Here is a 22,677-nt window from a genome sequence, read left to right as displayed (position 1 = left end):
AAAATATAACAGAGCATCCGCTCTGATAAGATGTGGGCGCGCCCGCTGTACTCGGAGTGACAGAATGAGCGAGGCCTTCAATAAGCTGTTAAGAACGCCATTCACAACAAGCACAAAGGCAGTCAGCATGCATTACTCTGTGACAACAGTGAAGTGATGCTGACAGACGGTGACACACTGTGAAATATGGAACAGACTGACAGGAAGACACACGTCTTTAATATCAGAAAGCATTGTGGGTGCAGATATCCCTCACGCTCGTACTTCTTACCTGCCTTCCTGACAGCCTCTGCAGCAAAGTCAGCTGCAAACAGCTTGAGGATATCGGCCACCTGCTCCTCCACGAAAAGACCGATGAAGTTAGAAGATGTGTAGAGCTCCAAAGGCAGCGGGCTGGGAAACCGACCCCGCCACTGCTGTACGCTGGCCTGGAGGGCTTCGCACAGAGCTTCTACTTTGTGGTCTGCACACTGTGTAAGCAAGAAGAGATGGTCAGAGTGAGGGCTGGGTGCCATACTGATGCACATCTGTGGAGTCTCTGGAATATAACAATGATGCTGCTCATTAAGAAATATCTGCTGTGAAGAAGATGTAAACATGCAGAACGACAACATACAGTTTTAGAGTGCTACACATTTGTGTAGTTCGCTTTTTTGTAAAGTTCACAAAACTCTCACGTGTGGGGATGTTACGCTATTTCCTCTTGTTTTGAAAGCTTCTTTTGTGGCTTCATGTGGTTTATTACTTTCCTTTTTTAACTTCCTCCTTTGATGTTTTCCCACCATTGTATTTGCCTTGACTCAGTTCACTTGTCTTATTGTCCCTCCTCCCTATTTCAGATATTCGTATTTACCAGAAATGTCTTCAATCTTAAAGATTTTGTACAAAGATCTCTCTTCTGGCTCTTGGAGGAGGCGGACGCATCTTTCACCCTCTCCTTCCCTTATCTTCCCTGCTGCTGCTTCTATGTCCTTGTCTTGTCTGACTCTAACCCTGAGAGAGTCTCTTTCTCACTCTTGTTCTCTAAAACTAAAGAAGAACTATGGATTTGATCAACTGGTCCCTTAATGCTATTGACACTCTATTCTCGACGAGAAGCCTGGGTTCGGGAGAGCCAGAGTGTCCCAGAAGGACGTTCCCTGCTGGACACACGATGGACGGGTGGCAGAAGTGGGGGGTCGTGTGCCTGGCGAGACTGTCTATCGAGGACATTGAAGACATCTACTTATTCGGACCCATGATAACAGGGCTCTTGCTGTTTGGAGCTGGCTTGGCCCTGGCTTACCGGAAAGTGAAGAAAGAAGTGACTGCTGTTCAAAACCCCACAAGGCTCGCCGCTCTGATGGAAACTGTGGGAAGAGCGGTGAGTGCTCAGACTGTCCTTACTGAACGAAATATGGGAAAGATCTTGGAGGACTCACGGCTCTTCAAAGAGAGATACACCTGGAGACCAGTGATGGACATTAGAACGAGTGTAAAATGGGTGCAGTTCGACCTAAAACCAGTTACCTACATCTATAATGCGGCTATACCCCCACCCCGACGGCGCCAGCTGCTTGAAGGTTGATGCCGAGGAGAACAACAACATTCTTCCGGGAGATACGAGAACGAGAACGAACTGACTCAAGGCCACCTGCGTAGGCTGCAGACTGTTGATCTTAGCCCAACAGGCTAAAGGACACTTTCTCAGGCTGAACTCAGGACACACACCCCGACACGCACACATGCACACTGATACTGATATGCACTCACCACACTCCCTTCCCCGGATCCAACGCCTCCTCCCATGCTTACTTCCCCCATGGAGACAGCGGCTCAGCTGGAGGCGCGAGGACTCGCAGCGTCCGTGACGACTGTGTACATCATATCTGTGCTTCTTTACGTGCTATGGAGTTTTTGTGTTTTCTCCTCATGACGACTCACTGGTTGGAAGTCATCATGGGCAGAACCCTTTTTTTCTCCTGACTTTGCCCCTATATGTTACATATCTCACTGTCTATCCCTTTTTTTGCTGCCTCGCCTGACCTGTCTCCCCAATGGAAGTTTGTATATTGTATTGTCAACAGACCCAGTCGACCATACAGGCAACTGCAACTGACAAATAAAGCTTATCCTTCAATTAGTTCTTCAATTTTTTTACGATTCAGTTCTTACTCATCTCTAAGGCTACGTTCACACTGCAGGTCTTTATGCTCAATTCTGATGTTTTGATCAAATCGATTTTTTTGTCTGGTTGTTCACACTACAAATAAAATGTGACAGCAAACGCGCTCTGGTGTGAACGGTTTACAGCCCTCAAAGCGGCCTGCATGCGCAAAAGAAGACGTCACACACAACGCGCTCTGTTTACGGAAGTAAAAATGGCGGCTACATATCGGCTCAAAATGTGGTCATAAATATTTTGTACTTGTAAAAAAGATGTGTGTGGACTTAGCCAAAAAAACCTTGCAAGTTACAACTACGAATTTTGACCCTATTTTTCTTCCTTTAAGCTGATTGGTCCATGTCATGTCAATCACAAATGTAACAATCCAATCAGAGAACAGATGGGTTTGGCTGTCGGAGGGTCGCTTTTTTTGAACTGCAGGTCTTTGAAGGGAATAAATGCCCTTTTACATGCCAACCCAGCGTTTTCCTTTATCACCACGAAGGAAAACAGTCTGTGGTCGTCCGAGTTTGGTGATTTTTATGTCACAGGTCTACGTGTTTAATACAGGGACTTCCACAGGCTTTTCAACAGCGCTGCGGATGCAGGGGGGGGGGCAGTGTTTTGGAAATGACAGTCTTCATCACAAAGCTTTCTTCGTTATGAGTTAGCATACATGTTTTTATTGAACATTTGAAGAACTAGCAAAAAAACCCACAAACTCTTGTAGTTCACATAAAGTCAGAGATAGAAAAGACAAGGAGCAGGTGCATCTAGTGCAGGTACTGATGCAAAAACCCACAGAGCCCAGCAGCCAGCAACAAATTCTGGATCCTTGGCTTTTAGTTAGCAGTTAGCATTAGCAGCACATCCTGCGTCCGATGTGAAAGGACCTTTATGCTGCGCGCTGTGACTCACAGCAATGGTCCCAGGTCAGCCCTGACTTTGTGTTAGACTAATCCTAAAGTAATAATGTTATTTCTAACCACTGATATAGCACAACTTTATCCTTTCAACAGCTGCTGAAAGTTAGGGGACCTAGCTGCTATCGGATATTTATATAGAGATTACCCTTCAAGGACCTGCAGTTCAAAAAAGCGCCCCTCCGACAGCCAAACCCATCTGTTCTCTGATTGGATTGTTACATTGGCCAATCAGATGAAAGGAAGAAAAATAGGGTCAAAATTCGTACTTGTAACTTGCAGGGTTTTTTTTTTGGCTAAGTCCACACACAAATCTTTTTTTACACACAAATTCTGTTTACACATACAAATCTTTTTTACAAGTACAAAATATTTATGACCACATTTTGAGCCCATAGCTACAGAGCTAGTAGGTGTTGTTGCAGCAGTCTATCAATTTCTCCGGTGCGGATGATTGGCGCCTGTCTTGTGTCAGTGATGTAAAAGACTGATTTGTGCCGTTCACACTGTCACAACATGATTGGATACGGGTCGCATAGGGTCAAAAAAGTCGGATTTGATGCGCTTTCGCCTGCACTGTGAACGTAGCCCATGACAGCTGGTCGTTAGCAGACACTACGAGCTCTGATGGCACCATCACATGTATTTTCCTATTAACACTGTTGATGCTGTTTCAGTGATAAGCCAAAGCTTACCTTAAACTATTCAGATAAATAACTTTATGCACAAGGACAAAGAAGAAAATAACCTATCCAGATATCGACGACTACAATTGTTGAATTTCAACCATGAAAGTTAAATCCAGTATAACTCACCATGAAGAACTGGCAGAGAGTAATATGGGGGAAAATGTTGTGGGCTTTGTTCTTGCCACAGGTGATCCGGCTCTGCTGCCAGAAATGGGAAAGCTGGTTCTGAAGGGGCCCGCTGGGTCGCAGGTAGAGGACGTACTCTCTCGGCAGCGGGTCGTCCAAGAACGGGTCGTCCACGTGTGAAAACAGCCTGTGTGTGACATGGAAACGTCTCACATCGTGCTGCTGTGACATGTCGTACATTTACTTTCACATGAAACCTTGAAAGAAGAAACGGGTAAGTGCACATATCTGACAGTGGATTATTTCAGCTGTGCAGCCAGATTAGTGCCGGAGCCCTGCAGCTCACTTCGAAGTGGAACATTTCCTGTTTAGAGACTCTGGGACATAAAATGCTCCCCCTCGTCTGCTTATTGGCTCATCACGCTGCTCTCGCCAGGAGCATGGACAGTGGTATTCGACTGAATGTACTCTTTGGCTTTCAAGAAAACTACTTTTCTTCAGATTATTGGAACAGCCAAATACCCTCATATGAACACTATCCTCCACATCTAGAGCTTAAAAGGCCCAGAACAGTGTTTGTTTTTAGGCCCACAAGGATAACACTGACTGTTAGAACGTGAGCACTGACCACCCTGACAATACTCAGTTTCATTTCCATACAGCGCCAAATCACAACAACAGCCCCCTCAAGGTGCTTTATATTGTAAGGAAAAGACCCTCCAGAGAAAACCACAACAATCATATGACCCCCTGTGAGCAAGCACTTTGGCGACAGTGGGAAGGAAAAACTCCCTTTTAACAGGAAGAAACCTCCAGGCTCAGGGAGGGGCGGGGCCATCTGCTGCGATCGGTTGAGGTGAAATGACAATCAAATGAAAATGAGAAAAAGCAGAATCGAGTGAGTCGAGGCCGTCTTTGCACACGAATCATTTAGGTGTTAACGTGCACTGCACAAATACTGATGGTGCTGTGTTCCTGACCCCGCCCCCTCTACCTCTAAAGATAGATTTTTCTCTATCCATCTTTAAATTTGAAAATCAGCCGTGTTTTTCTGACAGTCGGGTAGAAGAGGGTTAGTCGCCACTATTGTGTTTGCTGTTCCTGATTATGCTCATCTGTTTATCGGCTCACACAACAGGGATCTTCGATCCAGCGAACGTGGCTCGTGCATCTCTGGGCTTTGTATTCTACAGTGCGCCGTCCTCGGCTTCTTGTTTCTCAGATTATCTCCTGCCATCAACCAGGATGTCTTTTCTCATATGTCCCACGCAGCGGACGCTCGTCCACTTCAGACACGTTCTCAAGTGGAAATGAAAATGCTTCCTGTGTGTGGCAGGACGCACGATGCCCACTGTGAACAATGGCTGAGTGGGCACGATTCTGGTCATCTGCACTTCTATGCAAACTTTCATGATCTGTAAAGAAAGCGTTGCCGTTTTCTTCAGAGGGATTAAGAGAAGATGAGCTCTGTGCAGCAGTAAATGATAAATGCCTGTGACACATCACATCCTGTCAGAGCTGATTGTGACTTATTAAAATCTTATCAGACCATCAGTTTGACGCACACCCAACTGTTTTAATCATGACTGTTTATTCATTGCTCAACTTTTATCCCACGTGAATCAGTTTCACAATATACGAACAAGCTGAGCACACCGTCCCTCCAAACCTACAAAACACAAAGTCAAACACAATAGAAAGACATACAGGAGCATAGCTTTCACTACACTACTGTGCATTTTAAACTAGGAAGGCACTATCCTTTAAGTGAGAATTTAAACATGTGCAGACATAAATGCAAATCCAGTATATAAGATAAAAACTGAGTACAGTTTAACAGGCTTGAAGGTCAATAAATGGTAAAAGGACTGATTCTTACATAGTAAATGGTAAATGGCCTGTATTTATATAGCGCTTTACTAGTCCCTAAGGACCCCAAAGCGCTTTACATATCCAGTCATCCACCTATTCACGCACACATTCACAGTGCGTTATGCAACATGCCACGTCCACACGAACACTTCCTTCTATGCTTTTAGTGCTTTCTAACATGCACACACATTTAAACTCAGAGAGCAGGCTGGTGGGAGCCAGGCGTCGAACCAGCAACCCTGCGATCAGCAGATGACCTGCTCTGTATTTTCTTTAAGTTGTCTTTAGGAATAAGAAGCCCTTTTTCGGATGCTGGCAGCCTTTTTGTTCTGCTCATTGTCAATAATGTTGAAGCACATTTGGACTAATCACTCCATCAGAGCTGTTGCCGCTGGTGATCAGCCCAGTTTAGTCTGTTTGCCTTCAGAAAGACTATGTGGCTGTATCCCAATCCAGGGTCTGCAGCCTTAAAGGCCGCATTTTAAGGCCGATTACATCACAGCAACGCGACGAAGGCTGTCCCGATTCAAAGGCTGCTCGAAATGCGGCCCTCAAATGCGTCCTTCATTTCCCTGAATTTTAAGGACGTGGCGGTGTAGACTTCGTGGCCCAACATATCCCAGAATGCATAGCGCGGCGGTGGGTGTGGATAATTTTGCCGAAAAAAAACGGCGGATGAGGGGCGCCCGAAGATTAAACTTTAAGTAAGTACTGAATATTATGTCACTTATTTATGTGCAAATGTTTAATAACGAAGAACATGAAAACATTACTGTTGGCCACATGTCGGCAAAGTCATGTGACATCAGTGACGTTTGTACTAACTTGGTTTTAAAGCCTTTACTTTAAAATATACGCCGTTCAATAGCTGAGCTTAATCAGAGAATGATCAAAGCTCATGTAGGAACAAAGAAATGAACAAAAGATTTTCTCCTTCATTTCTGTCAAACACAGCTGTATGACACGTTTCCAGCTGTTAGTATCATGGTTGCTAGGCAACCTGGGCAGCGCAACGAAGGCTAGACCGTCCCATTTCACAAGCCTCGCACTTCCGGCCTTAGCGGTCTTTGAGTACGCGGCCCTTGTGGACCGTTAAGGCTGCGTACTTTAAGGCTGCAGACCCTGAATTGGGATACAGCCTGTGACAGCCACTTTCCACTGATGAGTCAGCAGGCGATCAGCTGAAGGGCCAGATGCAGCTCTCAGGTTCATGGTTAATGACACGGCTGCCTGATACTCTTCAGATACTGCGAGAAAATCAGAGAATCAAAGGCAAACTTGGAAAGACTGTCAGAAAGCCGGAGACCAAATTTGAAAAATGACAAACGACTCCTTGGAAGCAAAATGTAAAGAAACGAGGACTAGCTTCAGACTGGCAGAACGACGCATTTGTGCCAGTGCTTCAAATCTAAAGAGTAAGAATATTACAGCTCTTGTACTTCACTCATGAGTAGTTCAGTTCAGTTGAGATATATATGCTAGAATACAAAATGCAGTCTGTCATTAATACAACAAACATTTAAAACCAGTCACATGAAATTCAAACCTGACTGAACAAAAATCTATAAAATATTTTTTAATATTGTTGAGCCAACCAGCTACTTGAACAGATGAAGTTACACTCATGTTTGAGGTCAACTTGGACTGAGTTATTTCTGACTGCATACTGTAGTATAGCTGTACGTGTCCCATGTAACAGTGTGAACTGGTTTATTTAAGTACCGAACGCTTTCCAGTTTAAAGTTATTGGTAACAACAAACTGCAGGTAGTGGGTTGTTGTTCAGACACTGATGAAACCAGTGTTGCTGTCAGAGTGAGCTGCTGTGACAAAAACACAGATCTGTGTCTGCATCGTCCTTTTTTCCACAAAGTGTTTGATTTACACTCAGCTGCAGTTGACCTGCAATTATTTAACACAGTTTTAACACACTTGTCCAGCAGAGGGCGGTATACGATACATTTCACTGCCTGGTGATGTGTCCTGTACACATGATGGAAATGTGCTGTATACACGTTTAGTTGAACCTACCAGTCACATGCTGCTTGGACACTCCGACCTCCAGTCGACACCAGAGCTTTGAGTCTGTGAAAGAAGAGAGGAAGAAAAATGAAACGTACACCTTAAAGAAAGTTCACCACAGCACTCAGAGACTGCCACAAAGGGCTTTTTTTGCTCTTTGTTTATCTTTGAGTTAAGGAACAAGATGATCTTGTTCGCATCCTGAGGAACTTTCTGGCTAAACAACAAAACAGAAATCAGCCACACCTATGTGGACGCACACGAGGGCTCGAAAAGAAAAGAGTATGGAAAAGTTGTTGAGCATACCTAACATCGAGGTTTCTACAAACAGTGAAAAAGGAAGTCTTTGGTATTCTTCAGGTTTTACTTGTTACTCAGTATTTTTTTAATCAGTGGTCCAAACAGCAAACTCTATTTTTGTATTTTATAATAATGATGAAGCTTTTTTATGCAAATGGAACAGTAACTGGTTTAAAAATGTTTATTTTCTGCCAGACAAAAATGGTCCCAGTGCTGCACGATCATATTAAACGCTGTTTTCCAGAGACAACCAATAAGAAACAAATCTGGGCTGAGGGGGCGAGGCGGTAGTTACACTCGCAACAGCAGTAGCACACAACAAGAGCAGGAGGGAGAGGGAAAGAAAGAGAGCCGGGTGCAACAAGAGACAACACCGTCACATTGGAAAGGTACAGTAAAGAAAATGAGTGACACCAAGAAAAGAAGCAAAGTCTGGAGCCATTTCAATCTTATGACAAAACAAAGGCAGAGTGTAGAGTCTGCAAAAAAGGATGTCATATAGAGCCGGCTCCACAAACAACATGCACAGGCACCTGAGAACTGTCCACCTATCAGTGCAATGGGAAGATAAAACACAGTCAGCTGAGTGTGATATTAATATTTCTAAATGACAACCTTTCCCTTAATTAAAGATCTGGGCGTTCTTTTTTCCCCTTTTTTCCATATTTTAATTTATATTTAATTGTGTTGTAGTTTGTAGTGTTTTGTGTTGTTTCACTTTAAATTTGTTTAAAAGGAAAAAGCTGAAAATTTAAATAGTTAAAAGTTGAAATGTAAATAGTTGTTTTTTTGTATTTTATAATTTATTTATTACATTTTATGTGGAGTGAATAAATAAAAGTATATTTACAGTGGCCCCTAGAGACAAAGCACGTACACACTCCAAAACACAACAGAAGTGCTCCAGGATGCTAGAGGCCGTGTTGAGCTTTTGTTACCTGGTGGCTACACAATATATATATATATATATTAATTAATTATCAACAACAATATAAAATTATGCACAAAAGGAATTAGTAATGTAAAAAAACTTGGTTTTCTTTATGTATGTTTATATATAAATATTTATGGGGACCCCTAGAGACGAAACACGTACAAACTCCAAAACACATTTCTAGCGTTAACTGAACTTCCGAAACAGAGCTATATATATATTTAAAAAAAAAATTTATGGGGACAAAAAAAAAAAAAAACACCCAGCACGCCCCTGCGGGCGGTTTATCCTTCAAGCTCGGGTCCTCTACCAGAGGCCTGGGAGCTTGAGGGTCCTGCAGTATCTTAGCTGTTCCCAGGACTGCGCTCTTCTGGACAGAGATCTCCGATGTTATTCCCGGGATCTGCTGGAGCCACTCGCCTAGCTTGGGAGTCACCGCACCTAGTGCTCCGATTACCACGGGGACCACCGTTACATTCACCCTCCACATCCTCTCGAGCTCTTCTCTGAGCCCTTGGTATTTCTCCAGCTTCTCGTGTTCCTTCTTCCTGATATTGCTGTCATTCGGAACCGCTACATCGATCACTACGCCCGTCTTCTTCTGTTTGTCTACCACCACTATGTCCGGTTGGTTAGCCACCACCATTTTGTCCGTCTGTATCTGGAAGTCCCACAGGATCTTAGCTCGGTCATTCTCCACCACCCTTGGGGGCATCTCCCATTTTGACCTCGGGACTTCCAGGTTATACTCGGCACAGATGTTCCTGTACACTATGCCGGCCACTTGGTTATGGCGTTCCATGTATGCCTTGCCTGCTAGCATCTTGCACCCTGCTGTTATGTGCTGGATTGTCTCTGGGGCATCTTTACACAGCCTGCACCTGGGGTCTTGCCTGGTGTGATAGACCCCAGCCTCTATGGATCTTGTACTCAGAGCTTGTTCTTGTGCTGCCATGATTAGTGCCTCTGTGCTGTCTTTCAGTCCAGCTTTGTCCAGCCACTGGTAGGATTTCTGGATATCAGCCACCTCCTCTATCTGCCGGTGGTACATACCATGCAGGGGCCTGTCCTTCCATGATGGTTCCTCGTCTCCCTCCTCTTTCTTGGGTTTCTGCTGCCTGAGGTATTCACTGAGCACTCGGTCAGTTGGGGCCATCTTCCCAATGTATTCTTGGATGTTCCTTGTCTCATCCTGGACTGTGGTGCTGACACTCACCAGTCCCCGGCCCCCTTCCTTCCGCTTAGCGTATAGCCTCAGGGTGCTGGACTTGGGGTGAAACCCTCCATGCATGGTCAGGAGCTTTCTTGTCTTTATGTCAGTGGCTTCTATCTCCTCCTTTGGCCAGCCTATTACCCCAGCAGGGTACCTGATCACGGGCAGGGCGTACGTGTTGATGGCCCGGATCTTGTTCTTACCATTCAGCTGACTCCTCAGGACTTGCCTGACCCTCTGCAGGTACTTGGTGGTTGCAGCCTTTCTAGCGGCCTCTTCATGGTTCCCATTCGCCTGCGGGATCCCCAAGTACTTGTAACTGTCCTCTATGTCTGCAATGTTGCCTTCTGGTAGTTCAATCCCCTCAGTTCTGACTACCTTCCCTCTCTTTGTTACCATCCGACTACACTTCTCCAGTCCGAACGACATTCCAATGTCATTGCTGTATAGCCTGGTAGTGTGGATCAGTGAATCGATGTCTCGTTCACTCTTGGCATACAGCTTGATGTCATCCATGTACAGGAGGTGGCTGACAACTGCTCCGTTCCATAGTCGGTATCCGTAGCCAGTCTTGTTAATGATCTCACTGAGGGGGTTCCATATATACTCAACAAAAATATAAACGCAACACCTTTGTTTTTGCTCCCATTCCCCATGGGATGGACGTAGAGACCTAAAATTCATTCCAGATACACAATATAACCATCCCTCCCAAACAGTGGTCACAAATCAGTCCAAATGTGTGGTAGTGGGCACATCTGCTATATTGAGATAATCCATCCCACCTCACAGGTGTGCCACATCAGGATGCTGATCTGACATCATGAGTAGTGCACAGGTGTACCTCAGACTGCCCACAACAAAAGGCCACCCTGGAATGTGCAGTTTTTTGTGCTATTGGGGGTCTGGGGACCCAGAACCGGTCAGTATCTGGTGTGACCACTATTTGCCTCATGCAGTGCAACACATCGTCGCATGGAGTCTATCAGATATATATATATATATATATATATATATATATATATATATATATATATATCCTGTGGGACTTCCAGATACAGACGGACAAAATGGTGGTGGCTAACCAACCGGACATAGTGGTGGTAGACAAACAGAAGAAGACGGCCGTAGTGATCGATGTAGCGGTTCTGAATGACAGCAATATCAGGAAGAAGGAACACGAGAAGCTGGAGAAATACCAAGGGCTCAGAGAAGAGCTCGAGAGGATGTGGAGGGTGAAGGTAACGGTGGTCCCCGTGGTAATCGGAGCACTAGGTGCGGTGACTCCCAAGCTAGGCGAGTGGCTCCAGCAGATCCCGGGAACAACATCGGAGATCTCTGTCCAGAAGAGCGCAGTCCTGGGAACAGCTAAGATACTGCGCAGGACCCTCAAGCTCCCAGGCCTCTGGTAGAGGACCCGAGCTTGAAGGATAAACCGCCCGCAGGGGCGTGCTGGGTGTTTTTAAAAAAAAAATATATATATAGCTCTGTTTCGGAAGTTCAGTTAACGCTAGAAATGTGTTTTGGAGTTTGTACGTGTTTCGTCTCTAGGGGTCCCCATAAATATTTATATATAAACATACATAAAGAAAACCAAGTTTTTTTACATTACTAATTCCTTTTGTGCATAATTTTATATTGTTGTTGATAATTAATTAATTAAAGCAACAAAACAACCTGAAGAGCCGGCTCTCTAAAAAGAGTTGGAAATCCCATCACTACACAGAATCACTTTTGTACTACTTTTGTGAGAATATCACAGAAATGCAGGCCGATGTTTCATCCAAGCATGAAAAAGTGATTTGAAACTTTTGTTTTAAAACATTAAAACAAGGCACGGATGAAAGCTATTCAAACAAATACATGTTGGCATAATTGTCTATGTAGTTACACACAGAGCAGACATGGAGAAACACTTTCATCACCTGCTGTTCATGTTGACGGGTGCTGGACAGGTACCAGGGGGCTGACGCCCTGACGACGGGGGAAAGAGACAACGTTGTTCACACCGACTCTGAATCGACACGCAAAGTCAGCCAACACACACAAAATAAAAACTTAGCAAGGCTGAATGTCTTTCTGTAACTGAGACGGGTAACTGTTTATGTCTCTGTCATTATCCTCCCAGCTTTTTCCCACACATATGTGGGCATCACATTCTGGGCTGAACTAAACAAACATGGCTGCAGCTCAGTGGTGACGACCATTTGTTCCTGATGTACTTTTGTATTGGGCACATTTACAAAGAGGGAGCACCTTTTTTCCCTGTCCCATGACCGATAAAATCAGAGTTTATGAACGTTCGAACTGAACATTTTTATAATTCTTTCCGCTCCTGCTGTTGGCTCTAAATGTCAGGGTGTATGCGTGAGTGACTGCATGTTTGTGTCACACCGGGGATGGAGAAAGACCAAATGTGAGTAAAGATGAGACGCCAACACGGATCGCGAGTCAGAGGAAGCGTCAGTTCCTCACCAGCAGCAACATGGAAGATGATACGCAGCGTGTGTAGGATGATATTAGCGTCTTTCACTCAGAGTGTGAACACCACACAGGGCTGACTCCTCTTTACAATAAACTGACACTTAAGAGTTGCTTGTAAAAGTGTTACTCACCGTTGGAGTGATCATCATGGTTGTGTTTCATGTTTTCTGCTTTGTAATTCAGAGAGGGGGAAGGACAGTAGGCTGCAGTAACAGTCTGCATCCTCAGTTTGTGTGCAGGCCACAGTGAGCAGTGAAGATGAAAGAGCCACTTACACAGAGTGAACCGAAATGTACCCTCTCACGCCTCCAGCCCAACCTGGAGCTAAAGCTGCCGAGGAAGCAGAAACGGCAGCGCATCAGATTATTCAAATTACAGTCAGAGAGTGGAATTAGCCACCGCTCGGAGATACGAATCTGAACACGCTAATGTGGTTTTCATCTCCGGGCATTCAGAAGTTTATTCTGTATGCCACGAGCTATTGTTCCTGTGGGACAGGGGTACTGCATACGGCACGGTCCGAAGGTTTGAAAGCACAAAGCTGGTGAGCAAACTAGCCTCCAAATGAATGCTGAGGCTGCTTTTCACCCTCCACAACAAAACTATTCCTGCCAGCTTAATAAAGCAGTAGTTGCATCAGGATCTTTGCGTCGTCTCCTCACCGCAGATATGAAAGATGATGTTTTTCCTGCCCGGTACAAGCAGACCTTACAGTGTCCACTCAGACTTCTGTTCTAAATAACTTCTCACTTGGTTTGCAGACAGACTGCACATGCAGCCTTTACACAAACAACAAAACACGTCATTTGCCATTATTCACCCATTTTATCGGAAAGGACACATAAAGTGTACACCTTACTAAAATAAGTTTGCTCTTTAAATTGCTGCGTTTGATGACTTTGTTGTGGATTGAGAATTTCTTCCAGTCAAAGCGAAGCAGACTGCACTGAGGTTGAGCTGTTGACCTGATCCGAGCTGTTAAACGTAACCGTACGTATCCCAGAACACAAAGCTTTTCATGACGCCCCACGCACAGAGCAGGACAAAGCAGTACTGTTGGGTAGATGCTCTGTGAAGAGGAAGAGACAAACAGCTTCACCACAGCGAGCTCAAAAAGCTGCAGCTGAGACCACAGCAGAGACGCTGGGCTGTTTGGGTTTGACGAAGCTGCTCGTGTCCCACAGGTAAGACCTGCGTATCACTGCACACATGTGAGACGAGCAGCGGTGGCTGAAGACGCACACACACAGTAAAGTGAGCCAGGGCTGGAGACATTACAGACGCTTCACCTGGCTGGCATTCAGTCTGAACACAAACTGTGACTACAGCACATCAGGCTTTCACAGCCCTTACAGCGAAAGCAGAAGCGGATTCTGTGAAACACTCGCGGTGCTGACGTGTTCGACTACACCGTCAAGCCGACACTCTGTCATATCTACGACATAATGAACAGATTCAAGCGTACATGCAGTGCACTCATAAATAATGCTCCATGAGGTAAATGCTGCATATCAGCATTAAAGCACTGAAAAATGTGACCTCGGAAACATGGCATCACAACCATCCTATACAGGCTTTATTAGTCAGAACTGGAAACATGAGACAGTTTCCTGCTTCTTTGTTTGTCATGACAAGAAGGCAGCTCAGTAGGAAAAAAGCTTTTGCATCACAACAGCTTTCAAAAAGACACTAAAGCCATAAAACGCAGACGCTGCACTGGACTCAAGGAAACCACAAACAGCCGACGCAGAGCCGGAGCGTAGAAACGTCCAAGAACACAAGAGAAGAGAGCAAATAAGAGCGACACAGAAAAGAAGCAACGTGAAGGTTTAAACACACACAGAAGGCAACCAGGGAGAGTGGAACCGTCACAGTAACAAGACACAGCTGAACTCAATCTAAGCAATGACACACAGGGAAGTTCAACTAACAGACAACAGGAAACACCGGCAAACTTCCCTGAGCTCTGAGGAACACACTCTACAACTCACTGGATGACAGCACAGATCGATGTGTCCTCAGATCACACGGACGTATTCACCACTGCGAGCTTTTAAACGCCATACTGGTACAACAGCTCGCACAGGTGGCCTTTGACCTCGATACAATTCAGTTTTGTTTTTCTACATCTCCCAGTACTGTAATGGTCCTAAGAAGCTCCACGCCGTGACAGCATGGTTCCTTCTTTGTTTCCACCTTTTAAAATGATGCTGCTGACTGGTGAATGCTAAAGTTTGCAGCTGAGACCAAAGTACCAAAAACATGCATCAGATGAAACTGCTGCAACTGTTTTCAACACATTTAGTAAAAGTAAAAAGCCAGAAATGAACGATTATAATAACATCAGTGACATCAGTCGCTTCTGAGAAAAAGCCTCTTTGTTTATTCTAGTTCGAACGAACGAGCCTCAAAAGAATCAGGAAGGAGAGAACGACAACACCAGCTAAATAAATATATAATAAACTATCTAATCTATGGTCACATCATATATAATACGTAATCTCAGATTGGTGCCGGTCGCACTCTTGAGTTTGGATGACGATCAGAGGAAGTTCTCAGATAAAAAAGGCTCCACGGCTTCTTCTTCACATTAAAAAGTGTAAAACATTCATGTGGGCTGCAAGCACAGCTTGTTTCCATGAATGTACAAACATCCAGGAAGTTAGAAGAAGGGCTCAAATAAGACTTCCTCGGTGTGACTCGAGCTACAGTTGAAAGCATTTCTTTGTAAGTAAAACACGAGTTTATTTAGTCAGATGTGTGAAGAAAATGTGAGTGACAGTGACGGCGTCTGCTCTAAGAGCAGGTGAGTAACGGCTGCGTGTTTGTGGCGAGGACGGCCCCTGGTACGTGTGGGGAAAAGCAAACATGGCGTTCCAACATGGAGACCCGTCTCGATCTGCATCAAACCGCTGTGACGTTTAGAAATCACACGAGCAACATAACTACAGTGCTGTGAAGAAGGGTTTGCCCCATTCTTGTTTATTTTTGCATAACTGTCACACGTTTAGATTTCAGGTGATCAAACACATGTGTTGATAATGATAATGTGAGTAAATGCAAAATGCAGCTTTTTAAAAAATCCAGTTAATCACAGTTGATTTAGGACTTAACAAAACGCAGGAGAACTCGGTTTGGATACTTCGAACAAATCACACTTCTTCAGACTGGCCAAAGACAGAAACGTAGCTTCAGAAGATGACTTTGTGAATCTGTTGCTGTGACAATCATTTCAACAATTATTTCAAAGAACCAAAACATTTGCAATAACATGAAGCGGCACCTTAAACTCGCCCCCTCATGATCGCGTCACAGAGCTTAGAGCTTCAGAGTCTGGGTGCACATTTAAAGCAGTGAGGTCAGTTTATAAAGTCAGCAGCCACTCGTTACGGAAACTTATGCGGAGAATTCAAACGAAAAGCTGAGGTAAAAATAGTAAATGGCCTGTATTTGTATAGCGCTTTACACATCCAGTCATCCACCCAGTCATCCACCCATTCACACACTGGTGATGGCAGCTACATTGCAGCCACAGCCACCCTGGGGCGCACTGACAGAGGCGAGGCTGCCGGACACTGGCGCCACCGGGCCCTCTGACCACCACCAGTAGGCAACGGGTGAAGTGTCTTGCCCAAGGACACAACGACCGAGACTGTCCGAGCCGGGGCTCGAACCGGCAAAAAAAGTGACACAGTTTTATATTTAAAGCCATTCAAAGCTGCAGTATTGATTTCTACATGTGAAAGCTCTCTGAGTTTGAACTAGATCAAAGAAACGTTTTCAAATTTGTTTCATAACTAAAAGAAAATAAAAGTGAAACTGTGTCTGGGTTCCCCTCGACAGCCTCCACTTCCTGTTCCTCGTGCTGCCTCTCAGGGTTTCCAGAGCCGTGGGCTGCCGAGTCACACGCGTCCATTAGAGGCGAGCGAGGATTGGAGGAGAAGCCTGGGTAAACACAGTGTGGAGCCTTTTCTGGGAACGAGCTAATGTCAGATTGCATCATGAAAGAAATCAGAGGCAGTGTGTTCAGAGCAGCGATGCTAGCGCAGCCTGGCGTGAGGTTTGCTGATCAAAGGGGGTGAGATCACTTGGGTCTGCCTCGCTAAAGCCTCAAAGGCCAGCTACTCACCACGCCCGCAGACTTCATGATGATGGCGCAAATCTGCTCACACGCTCTCAGCCCCTCTACGCTCATCATTTTAATGCTGAGCAGCACAAAGGCACAGCCGTCAGCTCCATGTCTGACTGACCCATAAACAGCTCGGCTGCTCGCTTTCATTGCAGTTTTACTTTATTACTGGACTCCAAGTGAGGTCCTGCCAAATAACTGCACTTTAAAGCTATGAACCAGAAATGATAATAGTGGTGAATATCAAATCAAATTTATTCATATCATTCTCATGTTCCAGAGTTTGGGTGCAGCGATCGATAAAGCTCGCCTCCGTTTTTACGTCTCGTTCTGGGAAAGTCAGAAGCAACTTATCTGCAGACCTGAGGGCTCGACTTGGGTTATTCTTTGGGTTGGGTTAAACGTGCCAGGATTGGGGAGATATGATCAAATTTGCGAGTGCCTGTCAGGAGTCGGGCCGCCGCATTCTGCAGACACGAGAGTACGGCCTGGTTAATACCAAAACAAAGACTATTGCAGCAGTCCAGCCTAGAAGAGATAAATGCATGCATCACTCTCTCAAAGTCGGCAAATGCCAACATGGTCTTGGTTTTTGCAACGACCCTCAGCTGGAAAAAGCTGGTTTTAATTACAGAATGTATTTGTTTGTCAAATGAGAAGGAGCTGTCGAGAAACACTCGATGTTTGAGTCAACATTAAGCGACGAACAGGGGTCAGGGGGGCGATTAGTATGGTCTCTGTTTTCTGATCATTTATATGCAGAAAATTTAATGCGAACCAAGATTATTGTCATCAAGACAGTCAAGTAAAACTTTAGAGGAGTCTGCAGAATTGTTTCTAAGGGGAAAATAGATTTGAGAATAATCAACGTAACAGTGGAACGGGAGCATATACAGGGAGAAAAGTATTGGGCCAAGGACTGACCCTTGTGGGACCCCACAGGTGAGGGGGTGGATGTGGAAGAAGAGCCTGACAGAAAAACTCCTATCAGTTAGGTCGGATCTGAACCATTTAAGTGCAGTATCCTTAATGTCCACACAGTTTTCCAATCCTGATAGCAGAATTCCCTGATCCACTGTATCAAATGCTGCACTTACATCTAAAAGCACTAAAATGACGGGATTACCAGAATCGGTAATCAGTAAAAGATCATTAAGAACTTTTATGAGCACAGTTTCAGTGCTGTGTAGCGCTTTAGACCCAGACTGAAAGGATTCCAACATGGCATTAGTCTCCAGAAAGGCAACTTTGAGACATGCACGATGCATCAAACGTATATGAAACAGACAATATGGCAATAAGAAAATAGTTGGAGGGGAGCGAGCGCTGCACTGCAAAGTCAACATCAATCGGTAGATAACGAAATGTTTTCCGCTGTTTTTTAGGAATTACAGCAACTTTAATACAAAATGCCTTAAAACTGCACAGACTCTGTTTTTAATGACTGTCTGCAGTCTGAAACCAGTGACATCACCATGCTGAGCTTCCTCTGTTGCTCTGCTATGTCTTTATCACACACGCCCATAGTTGCTGCTTGATTGCGTGGTTGGGTTGAAATCAGGTGACTGCCTTGGAGTATCCCATTTCTTTGCTGTCCAGTTCATTTTGCAGCGCTTGGCTGAATCTGAGCGTGGAGCTCTCTGTTCATCAGCGGTCACATCATTAATAAACAGCCAGACGTGATCAGCATTGCCTCCGCCATCTGACAGGTAATTGGCTATGCTTCAGATCACAAGTCTAATGTGGCCTTTGTGTTGTTGAGTGGAGCCGGTGATGGTAACCCCCATGTTTCCATTCATGAAGGTGTCTCCTGGTTGTAGACTTGCTCTTTAAGAGTGTTTGTGACTTGGATAGACGGTGTTAAGCTATAAGTAATAATAATTTAAGAAATAACTCTTTAATCACACACGTTAGTCATCTTCCACGTTCCTTTGAGTCTTTTGCCGTTGTTGAGCTTGGCCGGTGTTTTCGGGCCCCTCCAAATGTTTTTGCCGCCTCTCTGAGAGCTCGTTTTGTCACTCTGATAAAGTCTCCATCGCTCGTACTGACTCGTAAGCTTTCAGTGAAAAGGTGTAAATATAAATTCAACAGTTTCAGATATTATGTCTGCTTCATTCGTCATATAATAACAATAATGGGGGAAGGGGACAAACTACAGAGATCACCAAAGAAATCTGTAACTGAATGATACTCCAGTATGTTCTTGTTGGGTGGACGTCCATCATAGCAAACCTTAGATTCAATGGTTAGCCAAAACATTTGAAAATTTCACTAGGAAGTCACAGAACTATTAAGAATGCTTGCTATAAGAGAAATATGGGCCCCGTGTATTTCTGGAGCCCTGGCTGTGACCACTTCCTGCATCCCGATGACACACTGACTGCTCCACAGCTGTCCCACCACCACACAGTCCCGAGAAAAGCTCAAAACCCCCTCCACCTGTGAGCATGCAGCAGAGCGAACAACAGATCGTTGGGGGGAAATGTCCCCATGTGATCATTTTCCCAAACAGTGTTGAAAAAGATAAACATGGCCTGCATGCACACAGAGCAGATTATTTTCAGGCTAAAAACACTTCTTCAGCTCTACAAATGTTTGATATTGTAAATAACACATCGAGGCTCAGTCTGGCAGCTTAAAGGCATTTGTTAGGAGGAAAAACCCTCGCTCATTCGCACCCACAGAGATGTGAAAGCAAGTTTTCCAACTGCAAAGAGATCCTCTGTTAACAGCTCACAGAGACAGGAAGAGAAACAGACAGGCAGAGAGCAACACGCCCACGCAGCGCTGCGCCGACCTGCAGCTCGTGCAGCACGTAAGGCTTCGCTGAACACAGCATGCCCCAAACAGGTGAATGTAATTAATAGCAAGTTAAACAGAAAGACTGATGACATCACAACGATAATAATTCGTGCGACGCAAAAAGCTTGAGACTAAAAGCCAAAGGAAGTGGGTTCTGGTTTGTCAGGCTGATGGAAAAAAAGACCCTTTTGTAATAAATATGTGGTCAATAGTGTGATTGTTTGCAACAGTACAAACACACACACACACCTGCAGATTCCTGTTAACTAGCTGGTTTACGTGCACTCGCTTCAGATTCTTGTTTTTTGCCTGATTCGTCTTCAACTCTGAGCTTGTTGCATGAGTTTAGCTGAGACGCCGAGCTAAACTTAAGATAAGATAAGATAAGATAAGATAACCTTTATTAGTCCCACACGTGGGAAATTTGTTTTGTCACAGCAGGAAGTGGACAGTGCAAAAGTTATGAGGCAAAAATTAGAATACAATAAGAATAAATACAGTACACAGCTGTACAGAATAGAATAAAATACTATATACAGTAGAATAAAATAAAATAAATATACAATAAGATAAAAATAGAATACAAATACTATATACAACTGAGTAAAAATACAACGATGACAGAAAGGATTATTGCACTTAGTATTATTGCATATGTGTGGATGTGTGTGCTTGATCAGTTAAAGTCTTTATTATGGAGTCTGACAGCAGTGGGGAGGAAAGACCTGCGAAATCTCTCCGTCCCACACCGTGGGTGCCGCAGTCTCCCACTGAAGGAGCTGCTCAGTGCTGTCACAGTCTGCTGCATGGGGTGGGAGACGTTGTCCATCAGGGATGACAGCTTAGCCGCCGTTCTCCTGTCACTCACCACCTCCACTGGGTCCAGAGGGCATCCTAGAACAGAGCTGGCCCTTCGGATCACCCTGTTAACCTAATAATCTCTGTGAAATGGAGTGTGTGTTATAGTGTGTGTCACTGAAACACCATCTATGCCACTTCTAAAGAAAAGGAACATTAGCACAGCTTCAGTCGTGGTTAACTCTGAAAAATAAATAAAATACAATCGGCTGTAGAAAAGGCAGCCTCTAATTTATCAAGCAAGAAAAATGTCTCCAGCTTTCTTCTGTTTCATATTCAATGAATTTTATAGAACAAGTTGTAAGTTAAACTTCTTTATAAATACAAATAAAAAGCTTTAAGATTTCCATTTTTTATGTGCAGCTTCTTGCTTTGCAAACACCCAGAGTAATATCACATATGAAAGCGCACGTTTATATATCAGAGTGACTAAAAGTGACTATTTATGGGGGCAAATATAACTGCAGCGTTTCCCTGAAATTAATATCAGGTTAGCTTTGTTGTTTGCTAAATCAAAACTGTCTCCCTTTAATTTTCACAAACAGATAATAATAAAAATAATGATGATAATAAGAAATAAAAGTTACTTTCTGTCGAGAAAAGTATAAGAACACTGGCTTTTGAAATCAAATGTATGAATCTGGTTCTAATGTAAAGAATTAAAATAGAAATGTCAGTGAGGTATTTTCAGCTTTGAAGTTTCTCTTGTTCTGTTTGAACTGCACTTTTACTGATGCGCCTAAAAAGGCCACTATGTTTGACATGTTTGACATTTTACTAGCATAAATAATTCATCCACTAATGTACGAGACATTTGTTCCATCGATTATTCAGGCAGACAGACAACCTGCAGCTCTACTGCCATCACGGAGCACCATGAGTCAGTGTTCAGTGGGAGGAATACCCCCGACTGCACAGACTCGCCGTAATGCTCTGTGTCAACTACGGCCTTAAAAACAAAACAGCTTAGAAAACGTGTGTGTGTGAAATATGTGAGGTTATGCTGGAGACCAAAATGTGAATAAAACCATCAGACCAAGCTAGCTCCTGTTATCATAGGACACTTAAATGTGTAGCTAACAGTCGATGTGTGTGAATGATTAGTATGGATTTAAACGCGTTTCCATGGATCAGTGTAATCCCAAGTCTCTGGACGATGGAAAGATTGTCATGTAAATAATAAAAATGCTGCTTTGTGACTGAACCACTTTCAACAATATTGAGCAGCAGGATGTTCCTGACTCTACACACGTCTGCTGGTATTAATATTTCCATACCACGCTGGAAAAAATGTACTGGTGCATATTAATTTGCTATTCATTTTCCCACTTCTGTGCTGACATGCGCTTGTTTTGCTAAAGGGGGTTTTGTGAATACAGCTTTGGTTAAATGATCCCCACCGTGTTTAATGTGTTTCTGTGAAGGCGTTCATCTGCTTCACAGCGTCTTCACGCCTGATGTAGCGCGCCTTTTCTGACAGCACCGATAAAGACAGCAGAGGCAGCAGTGCAGCATGTGCACGAGGCGCGCTGCCGCGCACGGCACAAATGTCACCAGGCTGCATGCCGCTGCAGGTTGAAATTCTGCTCTGAGCCTCGGCAAAGCTTCAGGCAGCCACAGGCACCGTCTTTGTACAGCAGCTGTTAGACGGCACACTCGCTCGCACACTTTAACGTCTACCACTGTACATTTGAGAGTATTGTTGCTTTTATCCTGGACAAACCCAGCAGGTCAGCTGTTGTGGGGGCAGGCAGGAGGACGGCTGTGGGCAAGCAGGAGTCACTGACCTTCAGCCTAACCCGGTGTTTTGGAGGAAAAAAAGAAAAGCAAATAAGAGCTTTAAGAAAAAAGGTAAAAAAAAGATTTGAATGAACACCAGCTGGGCTGATTCTGTTGGTGTCATATAAAACTACAAGTATCCTGATAGCAGAGGGTTAACCCAGTGATAGCTTGGACCTCACACGGTAACTAAATGATCTATTTTTCTGTCTTAGAATGAGAAACTATGAATCACATTTTAGTAATTATAAAACCAAAGACAAAGATGTGTGAGAACAAACCCGTGCAGCAAGGCGGCGTGGCGTTTTAGCTTCACGCTAAACCAGGGCTGATTTTTTAAATCATCTGTGCTGTTCGTCTGCTTTCACTCTTCCCCCATAAAGGTGTCATTTAACAACAAC

The 22,677-nt window shown here is 44.3% G+C and overlaps 1 protein-coding gene across 2 annotated transcripts in view; it reads right to left on the bottom strand.

The window, feature by feature from the left end:
• ubash3bb (ubiquitin associated and SH3 domain containing Bb) overlaps positions 1-22,677 on the bottom strand; it is a 52,214-nt gene that overhangs the window by 12,539 nt on the left and 16,998 nt on the right. For both annotated transcript variants that reach the window (XM_023152392.3, XM_004537925.4), the window contains exons 2-4: positions 7,787-7,840; positions 3,885-4,071; positions 272-470 (exon numbers count right to left, since the gene is read on the bottom strand). In XM_023152392.3, coding sequence (XP_023008160.1) covers positions 272-470; positions 3,885-4,071; positions 7,787-7,840 — 440 coding nt within the window. The remainder of the gene's footprint in view (positions 1-271; positions 471-3,884; positions 4,072-7,786; positions 7,841-22,677) is intronic.

This window comes from Maylandia zebra, linkage group LG14 (assembly GCF_041146795.1).
Source record: "Maylandia zebra isolate NMK-2024a linkage group LG14, Mzebra_GT3a, whole genome shotgun sequence".
In the NCBI taxonomy this organism is placed as follows: Eukaryota; Metazoa; Chordata; class Actinopteri; order Cichliformes; family Cichlidae; genus Maylandia; species Maylandia zebra.
Note: the sequence above shows the minus strand (reverse complement) of the source record. Positions and strands in the feature narration are given on the sequence as shown.